Source organism: Borostomias antarcticus (assembly GCF_949987555.1).
Source record: "Borostomias antarcticus genome assembly, chromosome: 14".
In the NCBI taxonomy this organism is placed as follows: Eukaryota; Metazoa; Chordata; class Actinopteri; order Stomiiformes; family Stomiidae; genus Borostomias; species Borostomias antarcticus.
Window position 1 is genome coordinate 8,478,541 of NC_140247.1, and position 20,000 is coordinate 8,498,540.

Genomic DNA, 20,000 nt, shown 5'->3' on the forward strand with positions numbered 1-20,000 from the left:
CAGAGCAAAGATTTCCCCTCTTCTCAATCTCCCAGCCCTGACCACTCACTCTGCTGGACGACACTGATGTCACACTGTAGGTGATGATGGCGAGGATGTTGATGATGATGATGATGGTGGTGGTGGCGGTGCTGATGGTCTGTGTGTGATTGACTGACCCGTACCCACGGGAAAAGCTCTTCTTATTATTGGAATATTTGTGGTCTTTCTCTCCTCTGTTCTCTCTGCCAGGACAACATCGGCCACCGGCTGCTCCAGAAACATGGCTGGAAGCTGGGCCAGGGACTGGGACGCACCATGCAGGGTGAGCACCTCCCCCCATACCGCTCTCTCTCTCTCTCTCTGTCTCTCTCTCTCTCTCTCTGTCTCTCTCTCTCTCTCTCTCTCTGTCTCTCTCTCTCTCTCTCTCTCTGTCTCTCTCTCTCTCTCTCTGTCTCTCTCTGTCTCTCTCTCTCTCTCTCTCTCTCTCTGTCTCTCTCTGTCTCTCTCTCTGTCTCTCTCTGTCTGTCTCTCTCTCTCTCTCGTGCTGGTCTCTAGTCTCTACTCCTCTCACCACTCTTCTCAGGTTTTTTACTGATCTTTTTGGGGGGTCTGTCTGGTTCAGTCTCTGTCACTGGGCTGGAATAGAAGGTTTATTGACGTGGCCCAGTTGTGCCTGTCGGTCCCTCGCGGCCTCAGCGGACCCAGGCGCTAGAGAGATATGACTGAGTGAATGAACCCTGGCACGGGGGGGGGGGGGGGGGGGGGGTCGGTGGGGGGGGTATCAACAGGGAGGGAGAGGCCAGTAGAGGTGGCTATTTGTGTCGTTGCTGTTCCTCCCCCAGAGCACGTCTGACTAAAGTGGGGCAGATCTTTTAGCGGGCGACGCAGACGGTTTGTTTTTCAGACCGGACGCCCCCCCCCCCCCCCACCCGAGACCCCCAGGGAGGGCTGCTCTCAGACAGCAGGAACGGCCGCTTGTCCTGCTTCTCAAACCGGCCCCGGGGTCCGAGGAAGCCCACCTTGCCGCCAGCGTACTGTAGGCCCAGCTGATGTCATCACTACACGTTAATGGAATCAGCAGTACATAAGTGGCGCCATTGCAGTGGGCTTCTCTCCTCCAGTAATCGGGGTAATTAGTTGATTAGATTAGACTGTTAATCGTGTCTCTCTTTATTTATTTTTTTAAGGATTATTGATCTGTTGTAACCGGCGCTTGAAATCGTCCCCCGATGAATAACGACGCAGTTTTGCTTGATTCGGCTACAGGGCTGGAAAACGCTGATCCTCTGGGTTCAGTCTGGATGGAACTACTGTACCTCATGTCTATGAACCCCGTCTCAGCGTGGGTCATCACGGCCGGGCCCTCAGAGCGAGTGGACGCAGGCCTGATCTCCAGGCACCCCGACAGTGGGTGGGGGTCATGATGTCGGCGGCGGGCGGGGGTCATGATGTCCGTGTGCGCAGGGACCAGCTCAGTCTCCCAACGCCCTCGCCAGCGCATTAATGGCGCCGCCGCCGCTCCGGACCCCAGAGGGGCTCGGCGTGCGTCGACGGCGTTTATCCCGCGGTGGCTGCGGTCGGCCGGCCGTACCGGTAGTGACCGGCGGGGCTGCGGGCTCCGCCCCCCTCATTAGCTCAGTCAGGCTCCGCCCCCCTCATTAGCGCAGCTCTGCCGGGCTCCGCCCCCCCCATTAGCTCAGCTCTGCCGGGCTCCGCCCCCCCCATTAGCTCAGCTCTGCTCTGCTCACAGGCTCATTGGCTCTGGCAGTGGTGCAGCGCCTTGGCTCGCCTCCTGCCTGCTACATTCTCTCTTCTCTCTCTCTCTCTCTCTCTCTCTCTCTCTCTCTCTCTGTTCTTCCCCTCTGCTCCTCAGTGAGTGGGGTGATATATAGTGTTGTTTTCTCCGGGCGTTGAGTGATGTCATTGTTGGCAGGCAGATTAGTCCATGCAGTCTGCTGAGGGCTGTTAACCCTTCACCAACCGCCCCTTAACCCTTCACCAACCGCCCCTTAACCCTTCACCAACCGCCCCTTAACCCTTCACCAACCGCCCCTTAACCCTTCACCAACCGCCCCTTAACCCTTCACCAACCGCCCCTTAACCCTTCACCAACCGCCCCTTAACCCTTCACCAACCGCCCCTTAACCCTTCACCAACCGCCCCTTAACCCTTCACCAACCGCCCCTTAACCCTTCACCAACCGCCCCTTAACCCTTCACCAACCGCCCCTTAACCCTTCACCAACCTCCCCTTAACCCTTCACCAACCTCCCCTTAACCCTTCACCAACCTCCCCTTAACCCTTCACCAACCGCCCCTTAACCCTTCACCAACCGCCCCTTAACCCTTCACCAACCTCCCCTTAACCCTTCACCAACCGCCCCTTAACCCTTCACCAACCTCCCCTTAACCCTTCACCAACCGCCCCTTAACCCTTCACCAACCGCCCCTTAACCCTTCACCAACCGCCCCTTAACCCTTCACCAACCGCCTCACTACTGATTACAAATACAGTCCCCCCCGTTCTTGTCGACTCGACTTTCACGCACAACCATCTCACTTCCTCCCACATCCAACCCTCTGTCCCAGGCTGGCCTCTCTCTCTCTCTCTCTCTCTCACACACACTCACACACACTCACACACTCACACACACACACACACACTCTCACACACTCACACACCCCTCTCTCAGTGCACCCCACTGGAAACATCTGTGCTGAATTACAGCACGTTAATGAGAAACATCCCTGAACAGTGAGTACATCAGGACTAACACACACACACACACACACACACACACATCAGGGCTAACATGCACACGCACACATCAGGGCTAACACGCACACACACGGCCACACACACACATGCACACACACTCGGCCACACACACACTTTCTCGTGCTTGTGAGTTGAAGTCATGGAAGGGTGTTGTTTCTGCTGGCGGGCAGCAGCGTGGCGTGGTGGAGGGCGTTGCGGATGTGTTTGTTGTTGTGAGAGCAGTTTGTCGTTGGCTTCTGTAGCTTATCTGTCAGAGGATCGGCCCCGCCCTGCCGACCTCGCTCTGCTCCGCCGGCGCTCAGAGGAATGAGCGAGCCCTGCTAACCTAAACACACGGCGCTCCGAAGCTCTTGTTGGCATGGCGTCGGATGTGGACGCCCCACGGTAGTCCTTCACATTGACCATCGTGTGTCAATGTGTCTGTCCTCTGCTCATGGACTTATATGGCCTTTAGTTCCCCAGTCGGCAACCACTGGGACGCTGCCCCCTGCTGGACGGAGCGGGAGCTTCCTGTCAGTGAGCAAATATACTGCGCTTCCGTGACGCAAGGTCCAGAATGGAAACAAACACGCCCCGCTGACCCGGGTGGTGAATGTGGCCGTTTGTTTTCAAGTGCCCCGGAACCACCAGGGTGGGGTTCTGTTAGATGTGACGAGCACGGCAGCTTTAAAGTGGCAGTAAGGGAGTACATCCCCGTTTAGGGGGTACATGTCCCCGTCCTGGGACCGTTGGCAAGAGCGTTGTGTTGTTACGTAACCTTCGGTGGGTAGCTGTCCCTGGCACAGCAGGTCCGATTGTTTTGGGGGATTCATGTTCTGGTGTTCCAACCCAAATGACTGTGTACAAATATGGCAATCTGCTTACTTAGGGGAGGGCGCGCAGCACAGTCACACCGTTACGTCACTGTGGGGTCTGTGGGGTCACGACCCCACTGTGGGGTCACGATACGGGATTATAATCTTCCTCTTCTTTCTCTCCCACCTGTCAGAACAGACGACCATTTTGAATTTTGAATGAGCAATGTGTCCCCTATGCGTTTAAGTTCTCACTGTATTGACTCTGTTCTTATTCTGCTTTTGTTCTTTTTTGCCCTTTTTTAGGTAAGGTTTGTTGGATTCCCTCTGTATGTCCGTATGTGTGTGTGTGTGTGTGTGTGTGTACGTACGTATGTTAGCGTGTGTGTATGTGTTTCTGCCACTCGACAATTGACCTTACTGTAACACCCCCTTTACAATGTAGGCTAATGGCCTTTCTCAGCTTCATCTTCTTGGCTTTATAAATCACTAAACTCCTATTTCACTATTGCAAAATCTGCTCACGTGTACAAAGTTTTGATTTGAGAAAACAAAAGCAAAAAAAAAATCCATCTGAAATCAAGGATAGATCTAGTAAGCAAAGATTCCATCACATCCTCTAGAATCATCCGTTCCAAGTGTTTAGATGTGTGTTTTTCTCTGGAGTGTTTGTGGCTGCGATGGGGGGTTCTGATTGGCTGTGACGGGGGGTTCTGATTGGCTGTGACCATGGCTCAGTCTTTGAATGGCTTGCAGAGTAGATGCGTTTCCCCCTCTGCCTGTTTGCCTGTATCTACCTCCACACCTGTGAAGTGTGTGTGCGTGCGTGCGTGCGCGTGTGTGTGTGTGTGTGTGTTTGTGGTCGTAATGTGGGACTGAGACATGTTTATCTGTGTGTGTGTGTGTGTGTGTCAGACCAGTCACTGACAGGGCCGTAGGGTAAACTTCCAGGGAACCCCTCACACCACCCTCCCGCACCCCGAGATGTCTCCGCCCCCCCACGGTCACACTCCCCCCACCCCTCCCCCTGCCTGTTTGTCCCCAAGGTGCTCCTCTCCTGCCTGCCCTGGAAACGTGGCCCCCCCAGGGGCTTTGAGCCGTGCTGGAGGCCCCCCACCCCCACGCTAGGGACCTCACACCGCTAGGCTAAACGCTGCTCAGCGCACATAAAACGGCACGACCACGAGTCCGCCTACTCTCTCCACGGACGCACGGCGATGGCCGACCATCTCTCCTAAGCGCCGCTCAAAGCCCCGCCCCCCCTTGTTCCAGGTCCATTCCTGTAGCACATGTGTTCACCATCCCGGGGGGTAAGCATGTCCCCAAATGAGCCTGCTGGGGCCGGTGACAGAGGGGCGAGTGGGGTCTGGGGGACACGCTAACCAGGCTGAGGGGAAGATGGTGGTTGTGTGTCTAGTGGTGTCGTCAGGGGTCCCAGGTGACTGATTGCATGTTGGGTATATAAAACGGGGCATGATTAGGACACGTTAGCGCAGACGCTGCGTGTAGATTGTGAACGCTCGGTAGGTAAGCATGAGCCCTCACCACCCCTCCCGTTTCCAGCGCCCTCTCCTCGCGCTCTGCTGCGTCATCCACGCCCCTGGGAACAACGTCCTCGTCCTCCAGGGTGCTCGTCCGTCGGGTGGTTATTGAACAGCTGTGCTCCCAGGCTGCGGGTAGGGTGAAAGGTCAGGGGTCATGGGGGTGACGGGAACTATGGGGATACAACAGGGTTTGGGGTTTTCCTCAGAAGAGCAGCACGGGGCTTAGTTTGACCTGGTGAGGCCAGGCTAGTGAGGTATGGGGGTGCGAGCCAGACCAGACCAGGCCAGACCAGGCCAGACCAGACCAGGCCAGACCAGGCCAGACCAGACCAGACCAGACCAGACCAGACCAGACCAGACCAGGCCAGACCAGACCAGACCAGACCAGACCAGACCAGACCAGACCAGACCAGACCAGACCAGACCAGACCAGACCAGACCAGACCAGGCCAGACCAGACCAGACCAGGCCAGGCCAGACCAGACCAGGCCAGGCCAGGCCAGGGAACGGGGGCTGGGAAGGGCAGGTGGGGGAGAGTGGTGAGAGGAGGTCCCTGTAAGCACCCAGGCCAGAGTGAAGAGAGGAGGGGGGCTCTGAGGCCCCCTACTGACCCCCTAAACCCCACAACCCCCCCCCCGACCCCACCCTCCCTTCTCTGTGCCTCAATCTTCCTGCTTAACCAATTGGTGTTTCTTTTTTACAGCGATTTGATCCTGCCCATGTTGTGCTGATGGTAAACTTAGTGGTAAATGTTATTTTTCCCCCGATTGAATTGTTTTTTATTTTCGTTTTTTATTTTCTTTCTCCCATTTTCAAATTTCATTTGTTGTTTCCCCGTCATCAGAGCACCAATGCTACAGGCTTTCAACTTTCTGTGTGTTAGTCTTCATCCTGCTGCTTGTATATTCTCTCATATAAAATACATTTAGAACATTCACATTTTGTTTGTTTTCAGTTTTTTTTTGTTTTTTGTTTCCTTGTGATTCACCCCTTGTGATTTAGATGCACACGTTTTTGTCCAGTCTCTTTCTTTTCCACTGGAATGGGTAATGCTGAAAGTATCGTCACTGTGTTTTTTAAAATGGTGATCGTTTTTGGGACTTTTGTGATTGGTTTGTGAATCCTAATCCTCTCGAGACTCTGGGCCTGGACTGTGACTCCTCCCTGTGGTCTCAGTGAGACGGGTCTGGAGGGGAACTCATGTTGACGGCCTGTCTGTGGGCTGGTGGCTAGCACGCCCCCTTGTGGTTCTACTGCTCAACAGCACCCAGGCATTCTATACACATGGAGATATTCCCGTAGCATCACCAGATATTACCTCGGGTACATTTAATAGATATGATGAGGCTTTTGTAATTCTCCTGGTTGTGTACATTGTGCCCAATCCTAGAGTGGGGATGTGTCTCCGAGCACCACCCAGCAGACAGACCCTGCAGTGGGGGATGGAGTCCAGGCAGGTCCTGACCAGACGTGGTCCTGACCAGACATGACTTATGAAGTGCTCTTATACCATTGGGCTGTGAACCCCAGACCAGACAGCAGCGTAGGGAGGGGCCACAAGTGAACACACAACTACATGGATCTTTCCCTTTGCTGCCATGGGATATGAATTAATGACTCGTCTGTGAGTAATGAGGTTGCAGTTTGACCTTTGGCCTACTATCCTTTTTGAAATATAATAACTTAATAGAATAGTGCCTTGGATATGGCTTAATACACAATCGAACTTTAATGCAGACTTAATTAACCTGTCTCGTCCATTCTCGGCAGTGAAGTCAAAAATAAATATATATGGTGATTTGATCATCCATGACAGATAGTGTGGGTGTTAATTCTCAGCCCAATGGCTCCCTAGACATCCGTTTCTAAAGCTTGATGTCCCACATGCCCAACGGTATAAACTGACTAGATGTCCCACATGCCCAATGGTATAAACGGACTAGATGTCCCACATGCCCAACGGTATAAACTGACTAGATGTCCCACATGCCCAACGGTATAAACTGACTAGATGTCCCACATGCCCAATGGTATAAACTGACTAGATGTCCCACATGCCCAACGGTATAAACTGACTGGTAAATCCATTATTGAGGGAAAAAAACAAGAGCATGGGGAAAAAAGAAAAAAAAACTGAAACCAAACTGAATTGCTGATTGGAGTTTTACCACATTGAATATCTTACCTGGCTGAAACAGCCACTGCTGCAGCAGACTAGTCCAAATTCTGTTTTGTGCCTTTTTTTTTTGGGAGAACCCCTATCTGTCTGTGTGTCTGTCTGTCCCCCCTCCCCCAAACCCCCATTCCCAGGTGAGTATCCCCTCCCCTGCACTGTCACCATGGCGATTCCTGGCCTGTGACGTCACTCCGCTGTAGTTCAGTGCTTGTGTCCTTTTTTACTCCTCCCCCCTCTCTCTCTCTCTCTCTCCCTCTCTCTCTCTCTCTCTCTGCTTCGTTTGGCTGGTTATGAGTGGATTAAGCAATTATGTGTCAATCTCCAACGTAGTTTTGATTTTTTTTTTCTGTTTCATTCTGTTTTTGGTTGTTTTTGGTTTGTTGTTTATTTTTCTAAAGTTAATTTCCTTCTGATCTAGCTCTTTTCACAGCTTACATGACATGGCTCGAGTAGACAACGGGGGGAGTAGTCTAAGAGGGGAGGGGGCTGGGTTTGGGCGCTCCTATGGGTCACTAGAGGGCGGTGAGGGTCAGGCGGTCATTGAGCAGTTCAGAGGGGGGGTAAAGGAGGAGGGGCTGTAGGGGCCTCATGTCCTGCGTTGTCGCAGTGGAGCTCAGTAATCTGCAGCTGCGTCAGCCCCTCCGGCAGCGTTGTCCTTGGTAACCTCAGCGCTGTGCTTTAACCGGACCGAGTGAGTAGGGGAGGGGCCACAGAGCCGGGGAGGCAGGTAGGGGAGGGGCCACAGAGCGGGGGAGGCTGGCCTCAGCAGGGCTAGAGGCTGGAGAAGAGTCACAGAGATACTCACACAAATTGGCTTCAACTCGGTCTCTGCCACTTGTCTTTCTATCCAGTTCTCTTTCCTTTACTCTCCTCACTCCAAAGAAAAGCCAGAGTTTCTGAACTGCTCCCAATGGCTTCCGTTCCCCCGCTGTCCCAGATACAGGATGGGTAGGACAGAGAGGCGAGCGAGCCGTTCTAAAGAGAGAGGCTGAGGGGAGGAGTGAGTAGCGGGGCGGAGCTCTTGCCCGGTGGCTGTGGTAAGCTGTGAGAATGGCTGGTGTTTGGTTCACTGTAGCTTTCTGGTCTCTTTGCACTTCAAGGCAATATTCTCTAACCCCAGCACCCTGTGCTCTAAAAGCAGGCTGTCCCCGAGCTCTCCCCCCCCCCCCCCCACAACCCCCCTCATCTGTGTTTCTGAGTCTCATCTCCCCCTCTCTCTGTCCCCGCCCCCCCCCCCCAGGACGCACCGACCCTGTGCCCATCATCCTCAAATATGATGTCATGGGGATGGGACGCATGGAGATGGAGGTGAGGCCGCATGCTGGATTATCTGCTCCCGCTAGATGGAGTTTGAGGAAGGAGGGCCTCGCTCTGTTTACCACACTCGGCGGTGAGTTCTCTTGGGTGCCTTAACTCTGCCGTCTCCTGCGTCTGCAGCTGGACTATGCAGAGGACGCCACGGAGAAGAGGAGAGTGCTGGAGGTGGAGAAGGAGGACACGGAGGAACTGCGCCAGAAGTACAAGGTGAGGCGCTTGTGCTGCGTCGGGTCATCGGTTCTTCTCAAGTGCTCCTTTCCACAGAGGCCTCTATTATCCTCCCTCTGGTCTCAAACCGACTCTCCTGCTCTTGAACGATTCAGTTCTGTCCACCCAGACCACATCTCCCTGATACGTCGTCCTATACCTCTGAATCGTAGCCCTGTTTCGTTAAGATTCTGTCTCGTTAAGATTCTGTCTCGTTAAGATTCTGTCTCGTTAAGATTCTGTCTCGTTAAGATTCTGTCTCGTTAAGATTCTGTCTCGCTAAGATTCTGTCTCGCTAAGATTCTGTCTCGCTAAGATTCTGTCTCGCTAAGATTCTGTCTCGCTAAGATTCTGTCTCGCTAAGATCCTGTCTCGTTAAGATCCTGGTTCGTTAAGATCTTGGTTCGTTAAGATCCTGTCTCCTTAAGATTCTGTCTCGTTAAAATCCTGGCTCATTAAGATCGCTGTCGTTCTGTGTGGAAGGAGAACACAGAGGTTCCTCTGTCCTCCCTCTCTCCACCCCTCGCTCTATCCTCCCTCTCTCCACCCCTCGCTCTCTCTCCTCCCTCTCTCCACCCCTCGCTCTCTCTCCTCCCTCTCTCCACCCCTCGCTCTCTCCTCCCTCTCTCCACCCCTCGCTCTCTCTCCTCCCTCTCTCCACCCCTCGCTCTCTCTCCTCCCTCTCTCCACCCCTCGCTCTCTCCCCCCCTCTCTCCACCCCTCGCTCTCTCCTCCCTCTCTCCACCCCTCGCTCTCTCCTCCCTCTCTCCACCCCTCGCTCTCTCTCCTCCCTCTCTCCACCCCTCGCTCTCTCTCCTCCCTCTCTCCACCCCTCGCTCTCTCCTCCCTCTCTCCACCCCTCGCTCTCTCCTCCCTCTCTCCACCCCTCGCTCTCTCCTCCCTCTCTCCACCCCTCGCTCTCTCCTCCCTCTCTCCACCCCTCGCTCTCTCTCCTCCCTCTCTCCACCCCTCGCTCTCTCTCCTCCCTCTCTCCACCCCTCGCTCTCTCTCCTCCCTCTCTCCACCCCTCGCTCTCTCTCCTCCCTCTCTCCACCCCTCGCTCTCTCCATCTACATGGATCACGTCATCTAGGGAGGTGGAGTCATCTTTCCTGTGCTGGTGTAAGTGCAGTGAGGGTATGAGGGAGTGAGGGAGGGGGAGAGAGACTGGGAGTGAGGGAGGGGGAGAGAGACTGGGAGCAAAGGAGGAGGAGAGATATCAGGGAGCGAAGGAGGAGGAGAGATATCAGCAGGAAGGAGGAGATATATCTTAATGTAATGGTGGTGGTGCTGTTCCGTCCTCCTCAGTCAGCGGCTGGACTGTGACCCCAGCCCCCCTGGTTTAGCCTGGTAAACAAAGACTCATTGTGGGAAAAAAATACATTTTCACGATTTCAGAACGCACTGAGCGATTTGAGTGGGCGGGATTACTTGCCTTGACAGACCAACTCCTTCAGCCAATCAGCGTAAGAAACATAGATCAAACTTTCTCCAAAACGTTAACGTTGCCACTCATTGCTTCATTCTACTAGCGGACTCCAGTCGTGTGTCTCGTCATCATCTACCGGAACCAATCAGGGACTGGGGGTGGAACAGTAGTTAAAATGGAACTAACCATCCTCTATCTGAGCACTATAGGAACCATCCATCCTCTATCTGAGCACTATAGGAACCATCCATCCTCTATCTGAGCACTATAGGAACTAACCATCCTCTATCTGAGCACTATAGGAACTAACTATCCTCTATCTGAGCACTATAGGAACTAACCATCCCCTATCTGAGCACTATAGGAACTAACCATCCTCTATCTGAGCACTATAGGAACTAACCATCCCCTATCTGAGCACTATAGGAACTAACTATCCTCTATCTGAGCACTATAGGAACTAACCATCCTCTATCTGAGCACTATAGGAACTAACCATCCCCTATCTGAGCACTATAGGAACTAACCATCCCCTATCTGAGCACTATAGGAACTAACCATGCTCTATCTGAGCACTATAGGAACTAACTATCCTCTATCTGAGCACTATAGGAACTAACCATCCCCTATCTGAGCACTATAGGAACTCTACCATCCTCTATCTGAGCACTATAGGAACTAACCATCCTCTATCAGAGCACTATAGGAACTAACCATCCTCTATCTGAGCACTATAGGAACTATCCATCCTCTATCTGAGCACTATAGGAACTAACCATCCTCTATCTGAGCACTATAGGAACTAACCATCCCCTATCTGAGCACTATAGGAACTAACTATCCTCTATCTGAGCACTATAGGAACTAACTATCCTCTATCTGAGCACTATAGGAACTAACCATCCTCTATCTGAGCACTATAGGAACTAACTATCCTCTATCTGAGCACTATAGGAACTAACTATCCTCTATCTGAGCACTATAGGAACTAACCATCCTCTATCAGAGCACTATAGGAACTATCCATCCTCTATCTGAGCACTATAGGAACTAACCATCCTCTATCTGAGCACTATAGGAACTAACCATCCTCTATCTGAGCACTATAGGAACTAACCATCCTCTATCTGAGCACTATAGGAACTCTACCATCCTCTATCTGAGCACTATAGGAACTACCATCCCCTATCTGAGCACTATAGGAACTAACCATCCCCTATCTGAGCACTATAGGAACTAACCATCCTCTATCTGAGCACTATAGGAACTCTACCATCCTCTATCTGAGCACTATAGGAACTAACCATCCTCTATCTGAGCACTATAGGAACTAACCATCCTCTATCTGAACACTATAGGAACTAACCATGCTCTATCTGAGCACTATAGGAACTAACTATCCTCTATCTGAGCACTATAGGAACTAACTATCCTCTATCTGAGCACTATAGGAACCAACCATCCTCTATCTGAGCACTATAGGAACTCTACCATCCTCTATCTGAGCACTATAGGAACCATCCATCCTGTATCTGAGCACTATAGGAACTAACCATCCCCTATCTGAGCACTATAGGAACAAACCATCCTCCATCTGAGCACTATAGGAACTAACCATCCCCTATCTGAGCACTATAGGAACTACCATCCCCTATCTGAGCACTATAGGAACTACCATCCTCTATCTGAGCACTATAGGAACTAACCATCCTCTATCTGAGCACTATAGGAACTACCATCCTCTATCTGAGCACTATAGGAACTAACCATCCCCTATCTGAGCACTATAGGAACTACCATCCCCTATGTGAGCACTATAGGAACTAACCATCCTCTATCTGAGCACTATAGGAACTCTACCATCCTCTATCTGAGCACTATAGGAACTAACTATCCTCTATCTGAGCACTATAGGAACTAACTATCCTCTATCTGAGCACTATAGGAACTAACCATCCTCTATCTGAGCACTATAGGAACTCTACCATCCTCTATCTGAGCACTATAGGAACTAACCATCCTCTATCTGAGCACTATAGGAACTAACCATCCTCTATCTGAGCACTATAGGAACTATCCATCCTCTATCTGAGCACTATAGGAACTAACCATCCTCTATCTGAGCACTATAGGAACTAACCATCCTCTATCTGAGCACTATAGGAACTAACCACCCCCTATCTGAGCACTATAGGAACTAACCATCCCCTATCTGAGCACTATAGGAACTAACCATCCCCTATCTGAGCACTATAGGAACTAACTATCCTCTATCTGAGCACTTTAGGAACTAACTATCCTCTATCTGAGCACTATAGGAACTAACCATCCTGTATCTGACTGCTCAATGAAAATGCATAATCTGAATACCTCTCCTTTAAAACGACGTCTAGTTTAATGTACCCGTCTTTTTAACATTCATATTGTAAAGGGCATGTCCATGTAATTCATCCTGTGTAAACGTGATGCAATTTGTTCCTCATTGAACCTGAAACCTGACAGCTGGCGGGCATACAGTAGCTGTTTCCCAGGCGACCAGACAGTCAGTCAGTCAGTGGAATGCTCTCACAGGGATGTACTGCAGCAGGTGACGGTGTCACGCCCGGCCGGCTGGATGCCATCGTTTGCATGCAGTCCCTTTCACAGCTCAATTATATTTGGACTTGTTCTACAGTGCCATCCAATAACTAAGCCCTAGGATAGACTGTATGTTTGGGTTAGGGTTAGGGTTCATTTGCCATAGTAGATTTGAGGTGTCGTGGTGTTGAGTCTCTCAGGTTTAAACTCATTTCAAAATCTGAACGGATCAATAAAGTCGGTGTTTGTGTAGTAGGGTTATTCTAAGTTGTAAATGACATTGTCACGCTGGGCTCTAACCCAGTGCTGTTGATATCTTGAAGCTTTAGCGATGTTCCTCACTCCCTCCCTCCTCCGACCCCCAGGACCAGGTGGAGAAGGAGAAAGCCATCGCCAAGGCCCTGGAAGACCTGAGGGCAAACTTCTACTGTGAGCTGTGTGAGAAGCAGTACCAGAAGCACCAAGAGTTTGACAACCACATCAACTCCTACGACCACGCCCACAAGCAGGTCAGCACCGGCGTGCTCCTACACTCGCATCGTTCTCCATGTATAGGCAGCGTCCATGGGGGTCCTGGGCGTTTCCACAGAGGAGAGGGCTTCGCAGCGTTGCCTCATCATTGCGCTGACGTGGCGTTGCCCTTGCCGTGGAAGCAGATTTCCTGACCTGGTCTAATCTCTCTCTCTCTCCTGTCTCTCCATCTCTCTCTCTCTCCTCCCCCCCCTGCAGAGGCTGAAGGAGCTGAAGCAGAGGGAGTTTGCGCGGAACGTGTCGTCGCGCTCCAGGAAAGGAGGGAAGAAGCAGGAGAAGATGCTGCGCAGGCTGCATGAGCTGGCCGAGCTGCGCAAGCAGCAGGACCGGTAAGGAGCGCCCCCTGCTGGCCACATCCACATGACTACTACAGCTGTAGGGGCTTCTCCACAGCAAAAGGGTCATGCTTGTTTTCATTATAGACAGTTGGAAATGCTTTCGAAAAGAACAAAATGACACTGATTTAGTATCCCAGCATATGTGACTGTAGGGTTGTAGGGTGGTTCATTAGTGTGTGCGAATGTGCTCTAAGGTTAAAGCGAATCGCAGAGGGTACCCCGGTAGCTCGATGGTTTGGGGCGCGTACCATGTAAAAGCTAGTCCTTACCGCAGCGGCGTGGGTTCGAATCCGGCCCACGCCCTTTGCTGCATGTCTTCCCTCTCTCTCTCTTCTCTCCCTCTCTCCCTCTCCCTCCCTTCCACCTTTCCTGTCTGTCCCTCAACTGTCCTGTCCTAATAAAGCAGAAATGCCTTAAAAATATCTTTTTAAAACCAGGAATCCCACATCTGTGCGCTTGTGTGTTCCAGGACCCCGGGCAGCGGCCCCATGTTCAAGACCACCACGGTGGCGGTGGACGGGGAGAAAGGCGAGGACACCGGCGCGCTGACCCCAGAGTGCGTCCCCCTGGTAGACTCCGCCCTGGAGGGCTCCTCAGGGGAGGACAGGAGCAACCAGGCCTCCCCCAAACCCACCCCCATCATCAGCTTCTCCCTGGGCAAGAGCAGCGCCTCCTCCCCGACCCCGGCCGGAGCGCCCAAGGTCAGCGTGTCCTTCTCCTTCGCCAAGAAGGCGCCGGTGAAGCTGGAGACGGCTGCCGCCGTGTTCGCCGACCACGGGGAGGAGATCCCGGAGGGGGAGGAGAGCCAGGAGGAGGGGGAGAAGGCCGGGGGGCAGGACGAGACGTCTGGCTGCAGCGCGGAGAGCCCCCAGGGGGGAGGGGGCAGCGTGACCGGGGCGGAGGAGCAGCCGCAGGAGCAGCAGCAGGAGCAGGACGACGGAGCCTCCCTGGCCTCCACCCTCAACAAGCTGAAGATGATGATGAAGAAGGAGGAAGGCTACGCGGGTCAGGAGCCTCAGTACTACCACTACATCCCTCCGGCCCACTGCCGCGTCAAGCCTCACTTCCAGTTCCTGCTCTTCATGAAGGCCACAGACCAGTGTGAGATCAAGGAGGAAGAGGAGGAGGAGGAGGAAGGGGAGGGGGAGCAGGAGAAGGAGAGCCAGCCTGAGGACAACCCTGACCAGACGCCGCCGAAGTCGAGCGACTGCAAAACCGAGAGCGACCCAGAGAAGGCGGCTCCGCCCGAGATCCCAGAGCCCCTGCGCTCGCCGCCCACGGGGAAGACCGAGGAGGAGGAGGCCTCCCCGAGCCCGGCCGAGACCGCCGCCCCCGCTAGCGCCGCCCCGACCCCCGACCCAGCCACGGCAACAGCGACAGACAGCAAGCCGGACGCACCAGAGCCCGACTCGGGGCCCAAAGTCCCGTCGGGGCCCTTCTTCCCCGTGCTGAGCAAAGACGAGAGCACCACGCTGCAGTGGCCCTCGGAGCTGGTGGAGTTCACGCGCGCGCTGCCCTCCCTCTCCTACAGCTGCAACCCGCTCTACTTCGACTTCAAACTGACCCGCAACAAAGCGGGCCGAGCCGGACGAGCCGGCCGGTCCACCAAGCCCCCGGGAGACGCTTCTGAGAAGGGGCCCAGAGCGCAGGCCCCCGCAGGGGCCGGAGACGGGCAGGGGGACGCGGCCGCCGCCCCCGGACCCAGTGCCGAAAAGGACCAGCCCCCCTCCAAGGACGAGGGTGCCCAGGGGGAGGAGGGCGACGAGCAGAAGCTCCAGGCCGGAGGCAGCGGAGGGAAGAAGAAGAAGAAGAAGAAGAAGCACAAGAAGTCCGGGAAGCGCTCCAAGCGCAAAGCCAAAGAGAAGGGCCCTGTAGCGGACGGAGAGGCCCCCGCCGACGCCCCCGGGGACAAAACCAAGAAGAAGAAGAAACACAAACGAAAGAAGAGCAAAAACAAAGCGCCGGGCCAGGAGGAGGCGGAGGAGCAGGAGAAGGAGAAGGAGGAGGAGAAACCGTCCGCGTCCACCACAGCGGCGGCTACAGGAGCAGAGCCCGGGAAGAGGAAGCGACCGGCCAAGGAAGCTCCTCCCAAGTCCGGGGCGGAGGAGGGAGGCTCGGGCGACGCCCCCGCCGCCTCCGAGGAGCACAACGGCGCCAAGCGCCAGAAGACCGAGCCCGGCGGCCCCCCCAGCGCCTCCTGCTCCTCCTCGGCCCAGAAGAGCCCGGGGCCCGGCAGGCCCCCCAGCAGCGAGAGCGAGGAGGACGGAGGCTCCGCCTCCCAGCGCTCGCGCCGCCGCCGTTCCAGCCCCCGCGACCAGCAGCAGCAGCGCCGCCACCACAGCGACGACTCGGGCCACTCCCGTAGCCGCTCCTCGCGCAGGGGGGAGCGGCGAGGAAGCAGCCGGCGCCGCCGCCACCGAGGAGGCCCCGCCTCCCGCAGCCGGTCCTACTCCAGCAGCTCGGAGCGCTCCTCGGGCCGCAGCAGCGCCGACAGCAAGCGCAGCCTCAGCTACTCCGACAGCTACAGCGACTACAGCCACGAGGGCGTCCGGCGCCGCCACCACCACCACTCCAAGCGCTCCTCGGACTCCGAGTACGAGCGCCGGGGCGGGAGGCGGCGGTCTCGGCGGCGCCGCTACTCCTCGTCGTCGTCCGAGGACGAGTCGCGCTCGCGGTCCCGCAGCCACGGCCGTGCCCGGAGGAGGCGGGGCCGGCGGCGAGGGAGGCGGAGCAGCTCGAGGAGCTCCAGTAGTCGTAGCCGCAGTAGCAGCGCCCGGTCGTGGCGTCGGAGCTACAGCCGGAGTCACAGCTCGGCCAGTCGCTCGTCCAGCTCCGCCAAGGGCTCCCCGCACCGCCGGGGGCCGCCACGCCGCGGAGACGACGGCGCCGACGCACGCCGACGCGACTTCAACCGCTCGCGCATCTACCGCTCGCAGTCGCCGCGCTCCGCCTCCTCCCGCGCGCCCAACCGCGCCGGCACCTCCTCCGGAGATCACCGGAACTCCTTCACTGCCCGGCAGCTCCTGGACAAGGTCCAGTCCAGGAAGGGCTCCGTTAACGCCGGCCCCGGGACCAAGTCCGGCAAGATAAAGGACCCCCCGCAGGGCTACTTCGGCCCCAAACTGCCCCCCCTGCTGGGCAACAAGAGCGGCATGCTGCCCCTGTTCGGGAAGCTCCAGGCGGGGAAGAAGCCCGGCGTCGCCCCCCTGACCCGCCCCACCGAGGGGGACAAGGCAGGGAGGGGCTCCGACACCGGGGGGGAGGTGGTCCTGGTGGAGCCCATCCGAGAGTTCCCCCCGCCCCCCCCGCCTCCCCCCCCGCCCGCCAAGAAGGCGGAGGACCCCCAGAACGCCGCCGCCCCGGAGGAGGGGCCCCGCCCGGCGCCCGACGCCCACCTCCTCCCGGACCCCCGGCCGCTGTTCGACCAAGACCCCGCCATGATGATGCCCCCGTACGAACCGGGCCCGGACCCCGCCCAGAACCCCATGATGGAGCAGCAGCCCCCCATGCACGGGTACCCGGCGTACCCCCCGCCCAGCCTGGAGGAGGAGGAGGAGGAGTGCATGGAGGCGGAGGAGGACGGGCTGGCCCCCCTGGAGAGCCAGCCAATCACGTTCACCCCTGAGGAGATGGAGAAGTACAGCAAGCTGCAGCAGGCGGCCCAGCAGCACATCCAGCAGCAGCTCCTCGCCAAGCAGGTCAAGACCTTCCCCCAGGCGCCGGTCCACATGGCCCCGGCTCCGCCCCCCCCACAGATGCAGCAGATCCACATCCAGCAGCAGCCGGTCTCGGCGGCGTCCTCCCTCACCACGGTCCAGCACGCCATCCTGCAGCACCACGCCGCCGCCGCCGCCGCCATGGGGATCCACCCGCACCCCTCCCACCACCCGCACCACGCCCAGCTGGCCCAGGTGCACCACATCCCCCAGCACCACCTCACGCCCATCTCCCTGTCCCCTCTGGGCCACTCGCTGGGCCACTCGCTGGGCCACTCTCTGGGTCACTCTCTGGGTCACTCTCTGGGCCACGCCGGACTCATCCCCGCCCACCACACCGCCTTCCTCTCCGGCCAGCCAATCCACATCATCCCCGCCTCCGCGCTCCACCACACCCCCCTGGCCCTGCACCACATGCCCCACGGCCTCTACCCCGCCCTCTTCGCCCCCCGGCCCGGCCAGGCCGCCGCGGCCGCGCTGCAGCTCCACCCCCTCCTCCACCCCATCTTCTCAGGCCAGGACCTCCAGCACCCCCCCAACCACGGCTCCTGAGGGGGAGCTCCGGCGGAGCCCTGTGAGCCCGCGCCAGCCTGCCCAGAGGGGGGCGTGACTGGACCGGACTGGGCCTGGGTCTGGAGGAGGAGGAGGGGGGGCGGGGCGACGAGGGAGAGCGCCCCACCGGCGTGGGGGCGGATCCAGAAGAGGACGCCGGCCACCATCAGACTGCCCTCTGTCACACGACCGGTCACTGAGAGGTCGAGGGTCGTGACCCTGCTTTCTTTAGGCTCATAAGGTGTGGGACCGTGTGGACAAGGTCAAGGTTGATCTGAGGAACCTCCGATCCTGGGTAAGATTAACAAACAGCCCATGTGTTTTCAATGGGAAGCCAGGTAAACAAACCACTGGACTATTTCTGTTCCACAGTTTGGTTCTGAACACGATTGTCGCCGTCAATGTTCTGATTTGTTTCCTACAGCCAAAGAGACTTGGGTGGCTGAAGCCATAAGCAGACTGTTGGTGTTGAGGGACAGGGTGAGGGGGGGGCTGGGGATGAGGGGGGACTTGGGATGAGGATGGGGATGAGGATGGGACTTGGGAACTGCCTGACTGTCGTTTAACCTGGCGTCTCTATGCGCCTGAATTCTGTTGTAATTTGTAACCGGTTCTTTTCTCACACGACTACTTGCTCTCTATAGGACCCTAATACAGCATATTGTACATAGATCAGTGAGTAATGTGAAGTATCCCGCTAATATGATGTCCATATGTCCATGCGTGTGTGTGTGTGTGTGGGGGGGGGGGGGGTAGAGCCGTGTCACAAGCAGTATGACAATAAATATGGATTTCATTTCGTATGAGGGTGTCTGACTCAAATGTAATTGTCACCATTGGAGGAACGGAGGACGAGGTTTTGAGGCCACGCCCCCAGTAGTGATATATCTGAATGACTTGCACTGAAATCTGTTCATCAAGATGCTGCTTTCGCATCATGTAACAATTGTATGATTGTAGTATACTGCAATAATTGTATTTTTTATTTTTGTTTTGTTTTAAATTATTTCCCAAACTCTCCTTAAAAAGGAGACGTTCTTCCTTGTGTACTTTTTGCTTAGTGTAAATAATAATACAACTGCTGTAGTTAAATCCCTTCACATTCTAAAGGTTTGTAGCTACAGTTTGAAAAGCAGTGATGCAGAATGATCATGGGAACTATGGCATGTGTTTTATCAAGGCTATCTCTGGACACTTCTGTCCAGTGTGGGAGGGGCTAGGACGCAGGGAGGGGCTAGGACGCAGGGAGGGGCTAGGACGCAGGGAGGGGCTAGGACGCACGGAGGGGGACCTTAATATGGCAGCAGCGGTATGTCTTTTTTAATGTTATGAGTCTGCAAATAAAACGTTTTGAGTTCATTTTTGTCTGTCTCGTTTTTGTTCAGCTCATTGTGTGGATGACCTGGCTTGTGTGACAGACATTAGTTTGCTGCACTTCAGAATAATCCCAACTAAGGCAGCAGTCAGTAGATGGCGCCAGAGCCCAATGTAATATTCATTCATCTTAATGTTACACAGCCAGATAACATGCTCAATAAATGTGGGGTCCCACTTCTCTAATATTTGAATGTTGGTGACCCCCCCCTAACCCAGGGTCAATCTGGAGACGGAACCAGGTCCCCTGAAGGGCCTCGGCGTCACAGAACCAGGTCCCCTGAAGGGCCTCGGCGTCACAGAACCAGGTCCCCTGAAGGGCCTCGGCGTCACAGACCCAGGTCCCCTGAAGGGCCTCGGCGTCACAGAACCAGGTCCCCTGAAGGGCCTCGGCGTCACAGAACCAGGTCCCCTGAAGGGCCTCGGCGTCACAGAACCAGGTCCCCTGAAGGGCCTCGTCACAGAACCAGGTCCCCTGAAGGGCCTCGTCACAGAACCAGGTCCCCTGAAGGGCCTCGGCGTCAGAAAGCTTCCACTAGTTCTATTTTGAACAGTGGCTGGGAAACCCTCAACAATGGCTGTGTGGTTGTAAATCCTAATGTCGGCTCGGATGACGGGCTGTTGATCTTTATGTGGAAAAGGAAATCACATATAAAATATTCATTTAAACGTCAATGTGTTTTACC

General features: G+C 55.5%; 1 protein-coding gene across 3 annotated transcripts in view; it reads left to right on the forward strand.

Annotated features, from left to right (window-relative positions):
* The window catches only part of gpatch8 (G patch domain containing 8), a 32,612-nt gene extending 14,205 nt beyond the window's left edge, over positions 1 to 18,407 (forward strand). For 2 of the 3 annotated variants that reach the window (XM_084448887.1, XM_084448888.1), the window contains exons 3-8: positions 232 to 304; positions 8,515 to 8,582; positions 8,712 to 8,798; positions 13,169 to 13,312; positions 13,533 to 13,663; positions 14,142 to 18,407. In XM_084448887.1, the coding sequence (XP_084305013.1) occupies positions 232 to 304; positions 8,515 to 8,582; positions 8,712 to 8,798; positions 13,169 to 13,312; positions 13,533 to 13,663; positions 14,142 to 17,940 (4,302 nt within the window). In that variant the 3' untranslated portion in view covers positions 17,941 to 18,407. Of the gene's footprint in view, positions 1 to 231; positions 305 to 5,801; positions 5,844 to 8,514; positions 8,583 to 8,711; positions 8,799 to 13,168; positions 13,313 to 13,532; positions 13,664 to 14,141 lie in introns of all 3 variants that reach the window. The other variant, XM_084448889.1, reaches the window with a different exon arrangement.
* The last annotated feature ends 1,593 nt before the right edge of the window (positions 18,408 to 20,000 follow it).